At 51.4% G+C, this 18,638-nt stretch overlaps 1 protein-coding gene and 1 long non-coding RNA gene across 4 annotated transcripts in view; one reads left to right on the plus strand and one right to left on the minus strand.

Moving 5' to 3' along the window:
* CCDC92 (coiled-coil domain containing 92) overlaps window positions 1-18,638 on the plus strand; it is a 30,018-nt gene that overhangs the window by 9,547 nt on the left and 1,833 nt on the right. Inside the window, exons 2-4 of one of the 3 annotated variants that reach the window (XM_042963087.1) lie at window positions 14,992-15,097; window positions 15,628-15,774; window positions 16,345-16,386. In XM_042963087.1, the coding sequence (XP_042819021.1) occupies window positions 15,645-15,774; window positions 16,345-16,386 (172 nt within the window). In that variant the 5' untranslated portion in view covers window positions 14,992-15,097; window positions 15,628-15,644. Of the gene's footprint in view, window positions 1-5,479; window positions 5,704-14,991; window positions 15,098-15,627; window positions 15,775-16,344; window positions 16,387-18,638 lie in introns of those variants that run through there. The other 2 variants (XM_042963085.1, XM_042963086.1) reach the window with 2 other exon arrangements.
* LOC122232799 lies at window positions 3,185-5,403 on the minus strand. The gene is made up of 4 exons (XR_006210208.1): window positions 5,159-5,403; window positions 3,522-4,512; window positions 3,381-3,428; window positions 3,185-3,217 (listed from the first exon to the last, which is right to left on the minus strand). It is a non-coding gene; the product is annotated as an uncharacterized LOC122232799 (long non-coding RNA).

Here is an 18,638-nt window from a genome sequence, read left to right on the forward strand (position 1 = left end):
GGTGTGGCACCGATGGTGGGTTTGGATGGGCACACGCACAACTCCAAATAAGGAATTTGTCAGTGTCTACATCTCTTCTGTAGGAAGAGGGAAATCCCAGGCCCCTCTCTAACTAACCAAGACCTTAAAGGTTTCTATATCTTCACAAAAGAAATGTCACTTCAGGGGCACCCGCGCGGCTCAGTCGGTTAAGTGTCCGACTCAGTTTCAGCTCAGGTCATGATCTCATTGTTGTGAGATCAAGGCCTGAGTCAGGCTCTGCATTGAGCATGGAGCCTGCCTAAGATTCTCTCTCTCCCTCTCCTGCTGCCCCTCCCGCCCCCCCGAAAAAAAAGAGAAATGTCACTTTAAATTGTATTACTAAAACAATAAATTATCAGTAAGGTAACCAATTAGAAAAGCAAAGTTTTAGAAATGAAAAGTTACATTTTAAGTGAATTAGCAACCTTCTCTGAAGTCCAGTTGTCTTAAAATACTTGCTTGGTAGTGAAACAGAAGTACGCATTTCCAGATAGAAGGGCAGAATAAGGTTGTGGTTCTTTAACCCAGCTAGCTTCTTAACCCAGGCACTGAGAAGTGTCTGCTTTAGGAAGTACATTTATTATGAAAAACATTTTCTCTTCTTCTGGGATTTTTTTTTCATGAGCAGCATCCTCAAGAGTAAGCACTGGAGTTCTAGTTAGCACCCTCCCCCCCCCAAAAAAAGAATAGACCTGAGAAGCTTAAAACTTAAAATATGGGGAAAGAACAGGGCAGAAGAGGCCTTTGGACAAATGGACAAGTGAAGTAACAGGGCAAGTGATGTGGGTCTGCAGGGCATGCGCTTTGAAGCCTTCGTGCATCCCTGCCTTCATCTGGGCAGAGCAGCGGCATCCACGGCTCAGGGAGTGGCCTCGGAGTCGGCCGGGCCGGGGTGAAGCCCAGCCCTGCCGCTGGCTAGCTATGACTGTAAGAAACTCCCTGAACTCGTCGAAGCTTGTTAGCGTGGAAGATGAGGATAATCGTGTCTACTTCTGAGAGTGTGTATAAAGGGCATAGCGAGGCACGAACGCTCCGTGCAGGTGCTTCTGTGTGATGCCGTTTCCCCAGAGCGGGAGGGCGTGCTGTCAGGACTCTTGCCTTCACAATCCTGCAACAGCCCCACTGGACTAAACCCTCTTTAGTACAGGTTTTGCCTCTATTGGCTAAAATCTCAGTGTCCCCCCCCCCCCATTTTCTTTCTCTTTAATTTCCAATTTTCTGAGAGGCTTTTGATGAGCAACTAAAATCTGGCCCTGGCTTTTCTACCTAACCTTATTTTCCACCACTCCCCAGAACGTTCCTTCCATGTCTGACGTGGCCTCACTGTCACTCCTGACTAAAACTCCATACTCACGTCACCAGAAATGCCCCCTTCCGTGTGAACCCAGCCCCTCTTTAAGGCTCAGCCCTCGTGGCTGCCTCCTCAAAACCAAACTTTCTCTGCCCCTGCAGCCCTTCTCCTCTCAGCGCTCACCGGGCGCCTCCGCATGCCTGGCAGTGTGGACAGCACCGGGAGTGCTCGGGTGACCGGGACCCGGCCTCCCCGGGATTGGTACGGCCTCGTGTGGGAGACAGGCGGGTAAAAAAAGAGCTCTAGACGCCACGGCAGGTGCACCTCCCTGGGTTACCCTTCCCCTGGTCGTCGTACTTGCTGTACTCGGCATATACCTTGTGAGGAGTCCTTTAGACTTTGTTTTCTTTGTGCTTTAGCGGCTGAGTCTCACACCCCGACAGCGGCAGGCCTGAGACTGAGGGCACAGTGGGCACTTAGAGCACACGCTGGCTTGATGTAGGACCACCAGGCACATAGTTGAAAGGAGGACGGGTTGCTCGGCCCGTTCTGATAGGCGTTGTCAGCTTCCAAAGATAAAAAACAAAACGATGATGATGGGTCAGCTCCTGGCGCTCACTGGAACCTCTTGGTGACTCGAGTGGTTCTCAGGCTTTTAGAATCATGTAACAGTGCACTTTCGAATTGGGAAATGGGACAAGGAGAATGAAGAATTGTCCCGTGCACGGAATAAAGTCAGCTTTACAGAAAACCTGCTGCATTGTCCACGTTTTCCTCATTTCGTCGCGGACCAGGAAGAGCCTCGTCCAAACATGGCGTGAGCATTTCCTGATCTCTAAGTTTCGGACTCCACTGGAAAGCGCCTCGGGTGTGGACCGAGCCCTTGGTTTGCACGCAGCACAGCCACATCTGAGTTCGATGCTGTGCTGGCGTCAGCACCAGGGATTGCCGTGGCTGGCCTGTAACAGAAATGACGTTTCCACGTGTAGGTAAGCTGCCCCGACAAGATCCCGTAGGTCACAGACTCCATGGAATATCCTGAACAAGCCCACACTGTCCCTGCCACTGAAATTAAAGTTTATTTCATTTTTATGTGGCTTGATCGTGTTTTTGGTCTTTTATTAGAGAGACTCCCCAAAGGCATGCATGAACCAGCCAGCCTTCCTTCCTTTGCCTTATTCCCATGCCAGTCGGAGAAATATTTCCACACCCTCTCACCTCACCAGTACAAAACACGCTACCCTAACGGGAGGGTGTCAGACCAGAGATTGGGTGAGAGCACCACTGACTCCCACTGTAGGGAACCCTTTCTCAAAGGGCCGGCTCAGATGGTTAGAGGGAGGCACTCTTTATGGAACAGAGCGGCGCTTGTGTCTGTGTGGTTTGCATTCTGGTAATATAAGAAAGATAAATGCTAGCAAGACATAAGATGGGGCGGCGTGATGATGATAGCAGTTGGGATTAAACTGTTAGGTCATTCTTGCAGTGCAAAGCGAGAATAGGCCCCGCAGACCCCATAATGGTGCGTGTGGGAGCCCAGGACACCTGTCTGGGTGATTCTGAGTATTGTAGTAAGAGTGGGAACCAGCACCCAGTTCTAGGTGTGCTGCTAATTGCTTTATGTCTCTGCTGACCGGTAGGGTCACCCCAGCCATTATGTGGCTATTTAAATTTGAATTAATTCAAAAAATTTTTTAATGTTCATTTATTTTTGAGAGAGAGAGAGAGAGAGAGAGACAGCATGAGCGGGGGAGGGGCAGAAACAGAGGGAGACACAGAATCCGAAGCAGGCTCCAGGCTCTGAGCTGTCAGCACAGAGCCCGACGCAAGGCTCGAACCCACAAACCGTGAGATCGTGACCTGAGCTGAAGGCGGACGCTTAGCCAACTGAGCCACCCAGGTGCCCTGAAATTTGAATTAAATTCAAACTAAAAAAATAAAAGGGAAAAGATACGTTTCCCAGACATACCAACTACCCTCCAAGGGCTCAGTGTGGCCAGTGACTACTGGACAGCAGCGAATGGACTGCTTCCGTTATTGCAGTAAGTTCTGTTGGATAGCACCTCACCGGAGGGACTGTTTTCGTGGCAACCCTGACAGAGCAGGTACTGCTTTCCTGTTTTGCAAATAAGGAGAGTGAGGCACAGGGAGCCATACGTAACTTGTCTAAAATTGCGTAGTTAATGCATAACGGGACTAGGATTCATACCGCGGCCACCTGGATCCGGCGCCTGGGGGTTAATCTCCACCCCGCTGTGTCACCGGGGCTCATAGATGACTGGGGCTCGTCTGTCCACAGGTCAGTAGAGCAGGTTACGCCGTGGTAATATCTTGTCGCCGAACGCTATTAGATTCAGCTAAAAGAAATTCTGAGCCAACGGCTAGGTCTTTTCTGTCTAAAAATGTAGCCCTATATTAGCACAGCTTCTCCTTCCTTGGAGAGGAAAGAGGGAGCTACAAAGCAGCAGGAAGATACCAGGCTGGTGTGATCTCCATAGAGCAGACCGTCTGAGCTGTCTGCGCCCGTTTCCACGCACACAGAGTGGGAAGATGGGAAGTGCCCACCCCGCAGAGCTGTTGTGGGGGTTTGAGGAGGCGAGGCATGGATGGCACTCAGCACAGCTGGCCTCGTCACAGGTGCCCAGCGCCTGGCGCATTAGCAGGGCAGCAGCTGTCATCACCACCCCCATCCCTGCTCCGTTCTATAACGGCCACTTGGATGGCGTGCTCCATAGCGCACGGCGAACAGCCGGGACTCATACCTTCTCCCAGAGCTGCCACGAGACCTCCTAGTTCCGAACGCCACACGCGGGTATTGGGGGAGAACAGGAAGGCCCAAGGCCCCTTGGAAATAAATGGGCATTTAGCTCATGCACTGAATGCTTGCAAATTTAGGCAAGTGTCTCACTCCTCTGAGCTTTAGTTCCTTAAAAAATGGTCACGATCATACCTACCTTGCGCGATAGTTTCAATAATGAAATGATTACCTGTGAGCCTGGTGCATCGACACAACGTATACCATAGCCATAATTACCACTTTTATGGATGATTTTCAGCTTCTCATGACGAGAAAACGTCTTGGAGTATTTTCTTGCCCAGATGGCTTGGACTGACCCAGAGGCTGTGTCAGGGCAGAGGCAGAACAGGTGATCATCCGACACCGTCACCATCAGCACACCGTGTACCGCGATGGCCAAACCCTGGAACAACAGGGCAGAGCCCGCTGAAGAGCATCGTGGGGCCTGCGTGTAGCTGCTGTCTCACTGACACGGAAGCTGTTTCACACCCCACCCCCGGGGCCAGCAAGAAAAGCGGCTGCCTGCATGCCTGGAGGCAGCCATCCTGCCCGCGATGCAAAGCAGAAGGAAAAACGACTCAGGCTCCCAACTGGCCAACAGACTTGACCAGAATCAGAGCAACCAGAAGATGCCCAGTCTAAGAATTTGGGGCATCGGATGGAAAATCTGGGTATTGTGAACCGCTAATTCCCAAGGATGTGGCCACATCCCACATCGGGTGCTGATTATTAAAAGTATCTAAATAAAAGTGGGCCCTGAAAGAGCGTGTCATGAACCAAGGATTGAGTTAACCCCATTGTGGGAGCAAGGGGTCAAGCACAAGAGGAAAAGAACAGCAAAAGACAGTTGTGCAAATGGAAATAGTGACAGAGGTACAGATGAAGAATCGGGACCTTTAAAAGGTAAAGGTCAGTAAGAACAAGAAAATACTGAACTGCGTCCCATTCTTGGAAAAATCCTTAGAAGACACAGTGATGTTTACTGTCCCCAGTTTCTTGTGCTCTCCTCCCGCCGCTGATAGCTAATCTCTGAAAGACAGCTGCCCTACCTCTTATTTTACTTCGATTTGTTCTCCTTTATTCCCACTGGGTTAACGAACTGACGGCCTGTCTATCTAGTATGATCCAAATTTGGTTGCAAAGATGAGCCCTAAAATGGCTCGCACAGCACCTGCGCGCCGGGCAGTGCCCTCCACCCTCCCAGCTTCATCTGGATCTCAGCGCTGTTCGTTTAAGTGACACGCCTTCTTAAGGGAGCGATGCCGTGCGAGGAATTTTCCTCCTCTCCGGAAGCTAATGCACAGTTTGCTAAAGAAGTGGAGTATGGGATTCTGGAAATTGTCTCGTGCCCTGACGTAACAAAGGCTCATTGTGAGCAGGAAGAACTTTATGGGAGTCAGCCTGAAATGCCACCAGTAGACATGCCTCATTTATTCTGCACAGCGCAGAAAGCTCTCGGAAAGGAAACTTTTAAAGAACTGAATGATCTTACGTCAGGACTGTCAGATCACGGGATGGAGAATCAAAGGGTGGTGCAGCCATAGGTGGACGTGCTGACGCCATCCAAAAAAGGTTGTCGGAAATGAAGATCTAGGTAAATGCCTTCTTAAAAGACCAGATTTATCTTCTTTTAAGATTATTGGAGGGCACCTGTGTGCCTCAGTCGGTTAAGCCACCGACATTGGCTCAGGTCATGATCTTGTGGTTCATGAGGTTGAGCCCCGCATAGGGCTCTGTGCTGACAGCAAGGAGCTTGCTTGAGATTCAGTCTCTCCCTCTTTCTCTCTGCCCCTCCCCCACTTGTTCCCTCCCTCTCTCCCTCTCTCCCTCTCCCTCTCTCTCTCTCTCTCTCTCTCTCTCTCTTTCAATAGATAAACATTAAATAAGTAAATAAATAAATAACATTATTGGCACTCTTGCTATGTTATTCCATAGACATAAGTGTCCAATAAAAACAAATATTTTATTAGTGTTCATCAGAGGATACGTAATCACTAAAATTAAATGCCCAGCCGTGGTGACTTTAGTTACTGAATTGACTATTGATAGACTATTTTAATAATTCCAAAGATCCTTAATGTTTTCCCTGTTTACGCTCTTCTGAAATAATTAGTGTGGGCCCATTTTGTAGAAGGGCAAGTCAGAGGAGGTGATTCATTTTTGCTTGGTTGCTGCACTAAATTGTGAAGCTGTCGGAGATGACGTCACTGGAACTGGGCAGAGTTCTTCCACCTGTATCATGAGGATAAGATCTCTTTTTTTTGTAGGTGATAATCTTCCCAGATGCCTCATAAGGGTTCAGCTAAATATGTTCTGTTAGCACTAATGAAACAATTGACTTTTACCTTTTGTAAGCAATAAAGGAAGAGCTTGGCTAAATTAAAGTGTATAGAGCTTCAGTTAATAATACCTTTCTTTCCCTGGGACCTACACTATAATTAGGCAGGTTCGCAAGATGGATAGAGGAAGCCCCATCAGTTAAATCAGTTGAAATGGTTCATCTGTTTGGCAAACCATATGGAGAGATATTTTTAAAGCAAGTGAACACCTCTTCTCAGCCTCGGAAATACAATTTAGATCGTGATCATCAAGTACTAACATTTTAGGAGCGTCTCCCGTTTCATTATTGTGAAAAGACAGTTCGGCATTTGGGTCACTACATCTTTTGGGCTATCTATCAGTAAACCATTAAAATCTGTAGTCAGCGTAGAAATGGAAGCACCACCATCAGAAATGATCTGTTTATTTCCCTTCTCTTTAAAGGAAAGATGGGTAGAACTGTGTGCGTGGGAAGCTGTGAGGTTTTATTTCCCTAAATTGTTGACCCAGGACCATCTTTGCAGATGACAACTTCTTAGAAGTTTGCAAGTGGCATCGCTATGGAGTTGGGAACGTTTTCACAACTGTAGGTTATGAAGTGAGGCTATCGGGTGGTCCCCAGAGGGCAGTCATCCTCGATGCTGTGCAGGGACAGGAGGAGGACGTAGGGAGCGCAGGAAGGGCTGAGCTGAGCCATCACAGACCCATCAGTCACTTGGCCGTCTCTTCCCTAGAGGCAACTTCTAAGACCTTTCTCTTTGAAGTAGAAAGTGCTGAGCTGAGTCTGTGCTGGCATTCTGCCCAGACGGTGACCCCTCCCAGCCAGTAGATGAAGGTACTGGTGTGCCCGCCTCCTGGGGTAGGGTCTGCCACAGGGTGTGGGCATTGTGGCTATTAAGTTGCCCAGTGTTCTGGGAGCGCCCTGGGCATCCCGCAAGCGCTCCGGGGCCACGCCATTCCAGACCGTGGAGCTCACTCATTTGCCCAGTTTGGCCTGCTCTGCCCGCTTAGAGACACTGTGACAATCTGCAACACGGACGCGCTTCTTCCTGAGATGTTTTCGAATGGAAGGGCCGAGCCCCTACCAGTATACAGACACCTGGTGTGGTTTTTAAATAGAAACCAAACAGAAACTCTTAAAGTAGGAGCTAATCAGACTGCAGAGAAACTTGGTTAATAAATCCATCATGTGGGCCCCTAGTGACTGCAGACTTCCCAGACAGCCGCGTATCACATTCCCGTGTCTAATTGCCGATCTCTCTAATCACATCTATTACAACTTTAATGTTGGACTGCATATGCTTTCAGGAGGAAATGGCTGTCAGTGTCTCAAGAATTGTTGATGGGCCTTGTGTTTTGTGATGGATAATGTCAGAGAAGCACAGGAATGTATAATGCGTGGGGGTGGGGAGGTCCTCAAGTGCTCATCATGGTCATTTTCTGCCTGTCCTGGGGACACTGAGTTGTTGCTTTTGGAAAAACTGCCTTCCCATTAATTATTCTTGGTTCTGGTAAATGAACCACAATTCCAGCAACTCAAGACTGCCCTGGAACAAAATAACTGAAACACGGGATACGGCTTTGTCAGTGGGCAGTCAGAGATCAGCTTCTTGAAGAGAGATCTCTTTATGATTTTTTTCTGACAACATACCGGTATATGTTCATCATTAAAGAAGCTTTAGGGAGTATCGCAATAGAATTTTTAAAGATTATCCATAATCCACTCTTTAGAGAGAAACGCTTTTAACATTTTGTTGTATATCTCTTGTGGATTTTGTCCTTAGTTATATGTCCAAAAATATATATATAACGTCTAATATATTTTTTGACCTAACCTCTCCTAGAATATTTCCTTGTCAATAAATATTATCCAAACTATCATTTCTGATAATTGCATAGTTTACCTATACCATACTAACCTCTTATCAGCAGATACTCAGATTACTTTGTGAGGTGGTTATCTTACCAAAAAAAAGATGCTTTTTTTGTTTGTTTCTACAGGAGTTTTCCTCTTTTAGAGACATACTCATTTAAAAAAAATTTTTTTTAACATTTATTTGAGACAGACAGAGCATGAACAGGGGAGGGGCAGAGAGAGAGGGAGACACAGAATCTGAAACAGGCTCCACGCTCTGAGCGGTCAGCACAGAGCCCGATGCGGGGCTCAAACTCATGGACCGTGGGATCATGACCTGAGCCGAAGCCGGACACTTAACCGACCGAGCCACCCAGGCGCCCCAAGACATACTCATTTTAAAAAGATGTTCTACCTACCCAGCTAGAGACAGGACCCAAAAACACCATCTCCACCCACAGTTTGCACATTTGGATGAGTCCAGAATTAGTTCCATTACTGCTTTACCACAGTATAGCACACCTGTTGCTCGGTGTTTTATCTGAACTGCCTCATGTTCTCCTCCCAATCCCTGTGCCCTGTAGGTGCTACTGCTCTCTCCATGTCATAGGAGGAAACAGCCTGGTTGCTGTGGCCAAGCCAGAATTGGAACCCAAGATTCTGACCCCTGTGCTTAGCTCCTAACCACACTTGTTTTATTAGCCACACACACGCGTGCGCACGCGCGCACACACACACACACGCACACACACGCAGTTCTTTAAGAATGATTAATAAAGATTTTCTGTCACTTAAAATAATTGCACCTTTTGCTTTCAACATATTTTTTTGCTTCCACTTTGTAATGGTGTTCATTCTCTTTCCCAAAATGTTTCTGGGGTGGTTGTTGAATGCTTACACACCCTCGATGATGTCCTTTTTCTAGGTGCCCTAATTCTTGGGGATTCTCAAATAATTTACTAGTTGAATTTCTTAAATACATGCACAAGTAGAAATAGGCCCTACAACTTAAAACGTTTTTTTTAATCCTGGACTGTTGTGAATTGATAATAATGTCAGTGTTCATTTTCAGAGATGGTAAGTTTCCTTTCCTAAAAGCAGGTATTTTGGATTGAGAGTTGATGGCCTAATTAGCCTTGGACCTTTTTTTAGCTTTTCCTAGAGCACTTTAGATTGTTTCAAAGTAAGAAGTAGGCTTTACGTCCCCGAGGGTGCCTTGCTCTGCCTAACTCTTTATTCGCTGCCCTGAATGCTTCTCTCCAGTGCATATGGAAGATAAAGGCCAGAAAATGTTTCTGTTTGCTTTTATGTTTCTCTCTTTGGAAGTAACTAGAATTTATTTGCTAGCTCATTTCCATACTTAGATGATGTTCTGGAAATACCTCACAGGTAGGACTCAGTAAACAGTTTGGAAGTATGTTTATGTAATTATCAGCCAGTATTTACATAATATATAGCATTTACATACTATATAAATACATCTAACATCTATTGAGCGCTTACTGTACCCGCACACTGTAAGTGATGGCATTTTGCTGTTAATTTTTTTTTTAATGTTTATTTATTTTTGAGACAGAGACAGAGCATGAACAGGGGAGGATCAGAGAAAGGGAGACACAGAATCTGAAGCAGGCTCCAGGCTCCGAGCTGTCAGCACAGAGCCCGATGCGGGGCTCGAACTCATGGACCACAAGATCATGACCTGAGCCAAAATCAGACGCTCAACTGACTGAGCCACCCAGGCACCCCAATTTTTTTAATTTTTTTAACGTTTATTTATTATTAAGAGAGAGAGAGCATGAGCAGGGGAGGGGCAGAGAGAGGAGGAGACACAGAATCCGAAGCAGGCTCCAGGCTCTGAGCTGTCAGCACAGAGGCCGACACGGGGCTCGAACTCACAGACTGTGAAATCATGACCTGCGCCGAAGTCGGGTGCTTAACCGACTGAGTCACCCAGGCGCCCCAGTGATGGCATTTTGCTCTTAAAACAACCCTATGAGTTAGATACTGTGGTGATTTAGGTGACGAGATAGGGTTTAGATTTAAACCCAAACACTGACCCCTCAGGAGCTTGTCGGTTCTGGTCTTGTTTATTCCACTGTGTTATGCAAATCTTCTTTGGGCCTCAGTTTCTTAATCTTGAAATAAAGAGGAGTTGGAATAGCTAGCTGATCTTGAAGGTTTTTTCCACCCTCAACATTTTGAGTCCATGAATCTGCTTGGAAAACCACCTCCCTGTTAGAAATCATTTCCTCTCCTCTTACATTTGATGTCTACACTTGCTGCCTTTGCCCCTGGCCAACCTCCGTTGTCTCTATGGCAGTGCCTGTGCTGTAGGACACGCAGGAGGGGGGCACATGAAGTCCCCAGGAGAAGGCCACATAGGTCCTTGTCACAGAACACTGGGGTACTGCGGTCTGCTCAGGGCTGGGCGGCTCCTGTTGAGTCACAGGCCACGGGCCACGCCAGAGGCACGCAGAGACGGCGTCAGGATGGACTGGAGCTGTTCTCATCGCTGGCAGTGTGAGAGGACCTAACGTGAATGGGTTATAACTTATTCATGACTAGAGTCTAAAATAGCTTCTTATAACTAATTCACAGCTACCACGTGAGTGCTAGTGTGCTATTTTTTCGGATTCTAAAATTATTACCCTATTTCCACAGGCTTTGTGAAAAGATAAGTCTGCGATTGCCAGGAACAAAGAAATTTCCCATTTTTAAATGGTGGGGCCCTTTCCTATCAAAGATACTCCATTGCTTTTAGTCTAAGAAATGTGGTACAGGGACACTTTAAAATACTGCTTCTGGCATGTCAAGAAATTATGGGATGAGGTCATGTTCAAATCAATGCTGCCGCAGTGCTCTTTGATTAATGCAATGTAATTCTTGTCGAGATCTCCACTCAGCAACATTAGGAAGCAGTGTAAAATTATCCGAAGCCCGTCTGTGATGCAGGAGTTCAGATGTGAAGGAAAAGTGGAAGTTCATTAGGCAAGAGGATGGGAGGTGGTTTGCCAAGAGCATTCCAGACGGAGGGAGCCAGGAGGGAGCCAGGTGCGGGAAGGCCCTGTGTTGGGGGAGGGGTGCGGCAGATGGGGCTCCAGAACGGACAGCGGTGTTGATGGAGCCCCGAGGTGACCGGTGTGGGGCGAGCCCGGGGAGGGGCAGGCCGAGCAGGCAGGGCCTCTGGGAGCGGGGCGGGGGTGGGCTGGATCCCAGGAGCATTGCAAGGATGCCAGGCGGTCAGAGCTCTGTTTGTGGATGCACATGTGGGCAAGATCTGTGTGTGCACTTAGGGACGGTACGGAAAGCGTATGTGTTTAAAAGGGGGCGAAAGCAAGTCTGGCTGTGGTCCCTCCCCACCGTAACACCTGAGGCGTGGCTTTCTGACCACCCCCGGCCTCGTTGCGGAGCCGGCCCAGAGGCAGAGAGGGAGCGTGGCCCTGGCTCTCAGAGTGGGCACCCGCCTGGACCCCCAGGACCGGGACACACGTGACGCCACGGGTACCTTGTTCTTTCTCCTCAGACCAGCTTAGCTGCTTCACAGCGGCTCTGGCTAGGCGCACGGTGCCCTGCCCTCAGCCAGCTTCCCGGGAAGCTGAGTCTTTTCTGCCGGACTGGAAGGGCAGCAGCACCCTCCGGCCGTTGTCCGTCCCACCTGGAGCACGGAGAGCCTGTGGGCCCTGCGCCGGGGAGCAGTGGTGCGCCGGCGTCTGGTGCACACCCCCCATGCAGAGGCCACCGCGAGGCACCGCGCCTGTGCCCTCCGTGTCAGGGCACCGGGTGTGGCGTGGGCATTCCACGTGTGCATGGGACTGAGACCCACGGCAGCCTTCGGGATTCTGGCCCGGGGAGCCTGAGGGCCCAGAGAGGCTGCGAGGCTCAGATGCGGCCTTTTCTGGTTTATGTTTTCCCTTGGTGCGATATTCACGTTTTTCCTCAGGGGGCCTGGCGAGAACAAACGACAATAAGTGACAGGAGAGCACTTGGTGCTGGTACAACTGGAGATGGCCTGTAAATAAAATGATCGTGCCACCATTTAAGCCTTAATGCCCTGAAAGCGAAGAAGGAACATCACCCTTGAATTAGGATGAGAATTGGACACGAGCTACTGACGGGCCATTTGTCCTCCTGCTGCCACAGAGCAGCCTCGGTGAGGTCGGGGCCCACGTCTCTCCAAGGACCTTCATTAAAAGCACGTTCTCACCAGGAGATGGTGTCAGCGTCCCTCCCCGCTGCGGGAGGCGGTCTCGGCCGGGTCTCCAAAACCCATCTCTCCGGAGTTTGGAAGAGCAAGCCTTTGTCAAGCATTAATTTTCCAAACCGATAGAGTGAATAGCACATTAACAGACATTTAGTGCCTAATGACTTTACCGGGGGAAAAAAATGCGCGTGTGGCTTAAGCTCCAGATCATGGTCAAAGCAGCCTATTCTGCAGACCTTCTTCTGCCTTCAGCGCCTGTTCCCACCACTTCTGGAGTTCCTCTGGCGGAGCCGTGCACACCACCGGCGTGGGCCTTGCCCTCCGGCCGCCGCTGTGGCCGGGCCCTCGAGTGCCGGTCCCTTGGCGCCCCATCTCGGAGGCCAGCGTCCAGGCCGCCCCGCCTTCGGCCGAGCCGATAACTGCGAAACCGCTGACCGCTCCCAGCGACGCTTAGAAACAAAATGGGATTTTGCCTCAAGACAAAAAGCTGCGGTACAGAGAGCCCACACTTTACAGCGTGTGCCCTTTTGACACACAAAGTGCAGCGTTGTGCAAGCCGTGCTCTCTGAATGTCGCCCTCCGTTACTGGTTGACACATCATCAAGACGGGGTGAATGCCTTTACTCAGGCAGGATGCATTATTCATGGCACAGACGCCCTGCAGCTTTCCCGTCAGCCATCATGCCGACCCCTCCAGGGGGGAGTCACGAACGCTCCTTCCTGTCTCTGACCCCAGAGTGTCTTAGAGATTCTGAACTAAGCCTCGAGGGACCACCTTCTTTTCTTCTTCCAGATTAGCCACGTCTCTCAGCTGTGTCTCCGTGGCCTAACCGGGATGCTTCTGTAGCTTCATTCTTGCCCGTTTACTGGAAGGATTAGGTCACGACCGTGATCACGTGTCACAAGAGCTAAGGATGAGAAAGTTAAAGCATCGCTTTTTGTTTAAGCTACAGCGACTCTTTGTCCTCCGGAAGTCAGTGATGTTGTTATCCTTTTGAGCCGATAGAAAATAATTTAGTAGCTTGGATACCATTTGGAGACGCGACTCGCCGCCTTGGGCCCGAGGGGGCCCGCACTGTTGGTGTGTATCCAGCAACGGAGAAGGGGAGAGCGCCCGTCAGGTGAGGCGCCGTGGGGTCGATGACCCTGTCCCCCCGCTCTCGGGGCCCCGGACGGAGCGGCCACAGCTCCCTTGCCGGCTCCGCGCGTTACATACCCGCATCTTCCCGTTCGCCTGGTGCGTCTTCCTCCCGAGACTGTCTGCCCACGGCAATGGGAGCTTCAAGGGCACCTTCTCATTCCTGCGCTTGCCACGGTGAACTAATGAATTACAGATCAGTAAGTACAACTCAAAGCTGCTGATTCACGAGGCGATGAGACTGTGAACGGGCACATTTCGATGCTGGACAAAACCGCTTTTGAAATTTTCATGTTTCCCATTTTCTTTGAGCAAGACGTGCCCGTGAAGTTAAGCATCTAAGCGGGAAGCCCCTGGAATCAAAGGCTGCTCAGCCTGAAGGCTCCCCTGGTGCCACAGCCCTACTCGAAGGCGTGGCACGTGGGGTGCCCCTGCGCCAGGCTCCGTGCCCTCGGGATGGACTCAGATTGCACGGCAGGTGCCGGAGGGCGAGAGTCCTGCTGAGCGGCACGACCGTGCCTCGAGCTGCTCTCTTACCACCCTAGGCCCGCGAGTTCTGGATCAACTTTAAGTCGCTCTTTGTCTTCATCGGCAAGCCCCGAAAATACGGGTTCTGCGTCTTTCAGTCGCCACCAGCATCTCCCACGTCCACAGCTGACCCTGCGGCCGGGCGCTGCGCTGTGCCCCTGTCCTGCCCGGAGTGTCCTTTTCATTTTTTTTTTTTTTATTTATTTTTGGGACAGAGAGAGACAGAGCATGAACGGGGGAGGGTCAGAGAGAGAGGGAGACACAGAATCAGAAGCAGGCTCCAGGCTCTGAGCCATCAGCCCAGAGCCCGACGCGGGGCTCGAACTCACGGACCGCGAGATCGCGACCTGGCTGAAGTCGGACGCTTAACCGACTGCGCCACCCAGGCGCCCCAGAAGTGTCCTTTTGTTGCTCCGTACCTGGCTCCCTTCGTCCTTCCTCCTTTACCTTCCCTTTCTCGGGCTCGCCTGCCACACGATTTCCTTCTTACCTTTCCTCTGGAGCGAAGCCAGTCGCCGGGGGGATGGAGGGAAGCTTTTCCGTGCGGTGAGGACATGGGTCGAGTTCCAGTCATGGGCTTTTCTTAGCTCCAGAGCTGGGGTGTAAATATGTCACCTTACAAGGCACAGCGATTGGTGTCACCCAACGTGGCGACAGTGCCTGGGTGTGTGGTCTTCTCCAGAGCCGTCTGTCCACAAACTGGAAGCCATCTGAGAAGTGGCGTCTCCTCTGGGAGGAACTTTGGCAAAGCAGATGAGGAAACTGCGCTCTGAGGCTGTGTATTTACAAGAACAATTTATAAGTTAATTACCCACCTTTTGTCCTTTGCGTTTTTCAGTGTCATGCAAGGCATCTTGAATTTCTTCGGTAGCTTTTCCAGAAAGACCGATAGACTTCACCGCATTTCTTGAGTTACGACAAAGGCCAAGAATCTGAGGCCCTGTGTGAGCAGCTGACGATTGAGGACTGAAAAGCCACCGCGGGCAGGGAGGCAGGGTTTGGGGACAGACTCCAGATTCCCACAGCCGCCACGTGGCCCTTTTCCCAAAGAAAGACCCGGGGTTCCTCTCAGCTCTGTGAAATCCAGAGGCTTCCGCTGGAATTCCCCCTGCCTCTTCCTCCCACCCCTCGCTTGCTTTGGCCAGCGCTCGATGCCATCTTGAGGAAATGTTGCCCCCGGTGCCCAGGCGCCCGGCTTCCCATGAGGCAGCTGTGGGTGCCTAGCTCATCAGGGAAATCTTTGCCGATCTGGCTGTCCTGGTCACAGTCTGTGGAAGTACAGGTGGCGTGTGGAAAGACCAGGATTTGGAATCAGGGGGCCCGGGGTTTGATGCCCCCCTTCTAGAGCTGGGCCTCATGCTGCCTGTGAGCCCCCGGTGCCAAGGGGGGCGGTCAGCGGGCATCGTCCTCTTCCGGCCTGCTCCCTGCAACCCTCAGCGTCAGGGAGGGCCGCCGGCGTCTGTGTCTCCCACAGGTCACCCGGATGTCAGCATGGCAGCCACAAACCTGGAGAACCAGCTGCACAGCGCCCAGAAGAACCTCCTGTTCCTCCAGCGGGAGCATGCCGGCACCCTCAAGGGGCTGCACGCCGAGATCAGGCGGCTGCAGCAACACTGCACAGGTACGGGGGGCCCCGCACCCCCTCCGCGGCAGGGCAGAGCGGGGACCTGTGATCCGGCCCGTCTCAGACGGCGGCCGGCTCAGAAGCTGTGCCAGGCCCACTCGGGGGCAGGGTGAGGAGGGGGCTCTGGCTCCCCTCTGACGTGGGCGAGCCTGCCATCGCCGGAGCGCACGCCGGTGCCTTATTAGCTCACCCTCTCTGCCTAATGGACAGGCACCCGGCGTAAAGCTGCAAAGCCATCTCTCGGCATACTGAGGGCTTAGAAGATTCAGATGCGGTGGTTGGAACGGACAGTGCAGTTTGGAACCGATCCCCGAAGCGTCACGTACAGAGCAGGCTGCTTGCTCCTTGTGGCCACTGGCGTGTGTTTTCGGGAAGGCGGGTTTCCTCTGAGTGCGAGGAAGGACAGTTTCTGCCTTCTCACGCCTGCCCCGATGCTGCCGAGCCCTGCTCTGTCTGGGCAGGACGCGCGGGGTGATCGTGGAGGTCGGTTCTGCATTTTCAGAGCCGATGAAGGCTTTGAGAGCTACTGTAACCATACACAATTAACGCATATGCTTTCCTTTTTAGATTTAACATATGAGCTGACACTCAAAAGTGCGGACCAGACAGGTAAGGACGTCCTCCCTGAAAGTTAATGACGGTGTCACTTCCCGTTGTGGCACATGTTGGTGCCATTTGTTTGCACTACCTACACACGGAGAAGAAAATACACTTGCTAGGAAGAGTTGCACAAGTGACCAGAGCTTTCTAGAAAAGACAGGAAGGAAGTTTGGACCCTGAGATGTTACGAGGGGCTGTCAGCGCAGCGAGAAGGGGGAGCGGTTTTATTTTCTTCATTTTCTTTCGATATTTGGAATGCCTGTTATAAGCTTTTCTTGATTTTCTGATTTTTCTCCAGCGAATATGTATTCCTTCTATCATCAAGAAATACATGTAATTTAAAGAGAGAGGAGAAGGAGCAGGGTCCCACCTCTTCTGTCCCTCGAGCCTCATACGGGACCTGGCACAGAGCAGGTGCTCCCTAAAAACTACTTGAACGAGCGACCAAATTACTGGATGGTCCCCAGAGGGTCGTGAATGTCTTTCTCTAGACTGCAGTCCCCGAAATGCTTCCCCTCAACCAGAATCCTCCAGGACCCCCAAAGAGATCAGTCTGATGGCAGCTGGGGCAGAGAAGATAGAACTGGGGCCTCTGTGGCCAATGACAAACGCTCGCTCCCCAGAACAGAGTGGGGAAGTGTGCAGAATCCACACTTGAGTCAAGACACCTTTTTTTTTTTTTTTTTGAGAGAGCATGAGTGTGGGAGTGGGGCAGAAGGAGAGAGAGAGAGAGAGAAAATTGCCACACTCAGCACAGAGTGGGGCTCGATCCCACGACCCTGGGATCATGACCTGAGCCAAAATCAACAGACACTTTGGTCAGACCCTCAAGGGACTGAGCCACCCAGGCGCCCCAAGATGCCTTTCTCTAGCCTTCACGATGGCAGTTACTATTCATGAGCATGCCCAGGCCCTTGAAACAGATGCAGGCCTTTCCGTGGATCTCAGTGCATCACCAAGCATTGACTTTTCCATTCGTGACACTCAGGTTACAGTCTCCTAAGTACGCCTCTCAGGGACCAACATGTCCTTTTGTCGATGAGAGGAGGGGCCTGGGGACCGGAGCCCACCCTGTGGGCCTCGCTGCAGAGGCAGGACGCTCCTCACCCCCTGAAGCCCTGGACCAGGATCTGGGCCTCTGAGGATTCCGGAGAATAGGATGTCCTGAACCCCTGCCATCCACGTCACAGAAATCAGTGTCCTCTCTTCCTGCCGCCTCCTGGCCAGGCTAACCTGAAGAAACACGATTCTTGCCCTGAACCCTCTCTGCTTCCAGGAGGAGGGAGCTCCTATGCCCAGTCCCTCCTCCCCTGGCCCCTAGAGAGCTCCTCAAGGCTCTCGGGCCTAAGTCCCAAAGCCACCCATGCAGCCTCATCAGCAGCCTGGGCTCAAGATGACAATTGGCCCAGGGATGCCTCCTTGTGGAGGCGGTGTGACAGCTCTCAGCTGGTCCTGGTTGGGGCGTCTCCCCTCCCCAGGGCTGGAAATCCCTTCTTTACCTTAGTGGATGCAGAAGTTGCTCAATCTGGGGACACGGGGTGCGGACACGGGCTCCTCCTCTGGAGGTTCTGATTCTGAGGGTCAGGGAGGGGACCTGAGAATCTGTTTTAAAAATGCCACAGTGAGGGGCACCTGGCTGGCTCAGTCGGTAGCACAGGTGACTCTTGACCTCAGGGTTGAGTTCGAGCCCCACGCTGGGTGTAGAGCTTACTCAAAAATTAAAAAAAGAAAAAATGCAAAAACACAAGTGCCGCGGTGACTGAGCGCTCAGGCAGCTGGGGAGATTCTGCTGCAGGCGACGAACAGGACAGGCGCAGCTTCCACGGGGAAAGAAAGACGGGACGTGCATGCGGAGGACGTGGTGGGGCAGAGCTTCCTGTGGGAGAGTGGAAATGGGCAGGACGGGAGGTGCTGCTCCCTGGGAACAGAGGTCACCGAGGAGCAGCTGTCTGGGGTCTCAGGGAGGCAGAGGCAGGCATTCGAAGGAGCGCCCGAAAAGCCGGGGCCACCCAACATCAGTCCGCCGCCCTGGATCCGCGTCCTCACGTGAGAGGTGCCCACAGACGCCAGCTCCCACCCTGCACCGGCCCCGGGGTGTCCCTGAGCGGCTGGTTGTGGGCGCACGGTGAGGGGCCGGGGGGCCGAGGAGAGCTGAGCGCAGGCACAGGGACATCTGCCCTCTGAGACACGATGAGAGAGGGGACCCGTGTGGCAGGAAGGGGCAGCCTCAGAGCTCTGTGCTTGGACACGGAGAGAGTCTA

This window comes from Panthera tigris, chromosome D3 (genome assembly GCF_018350195.1).
Source record: "Panthera tigris isolate Pti1 chromosome D3, P.tigris_Pti1_mat1.1, whole genome shotgun sequence".
NCBI lineage: Eukaryota > Metazoa > Chordata > Mammalia > Carnivora > Felidae > Panthera > Panthera tigris.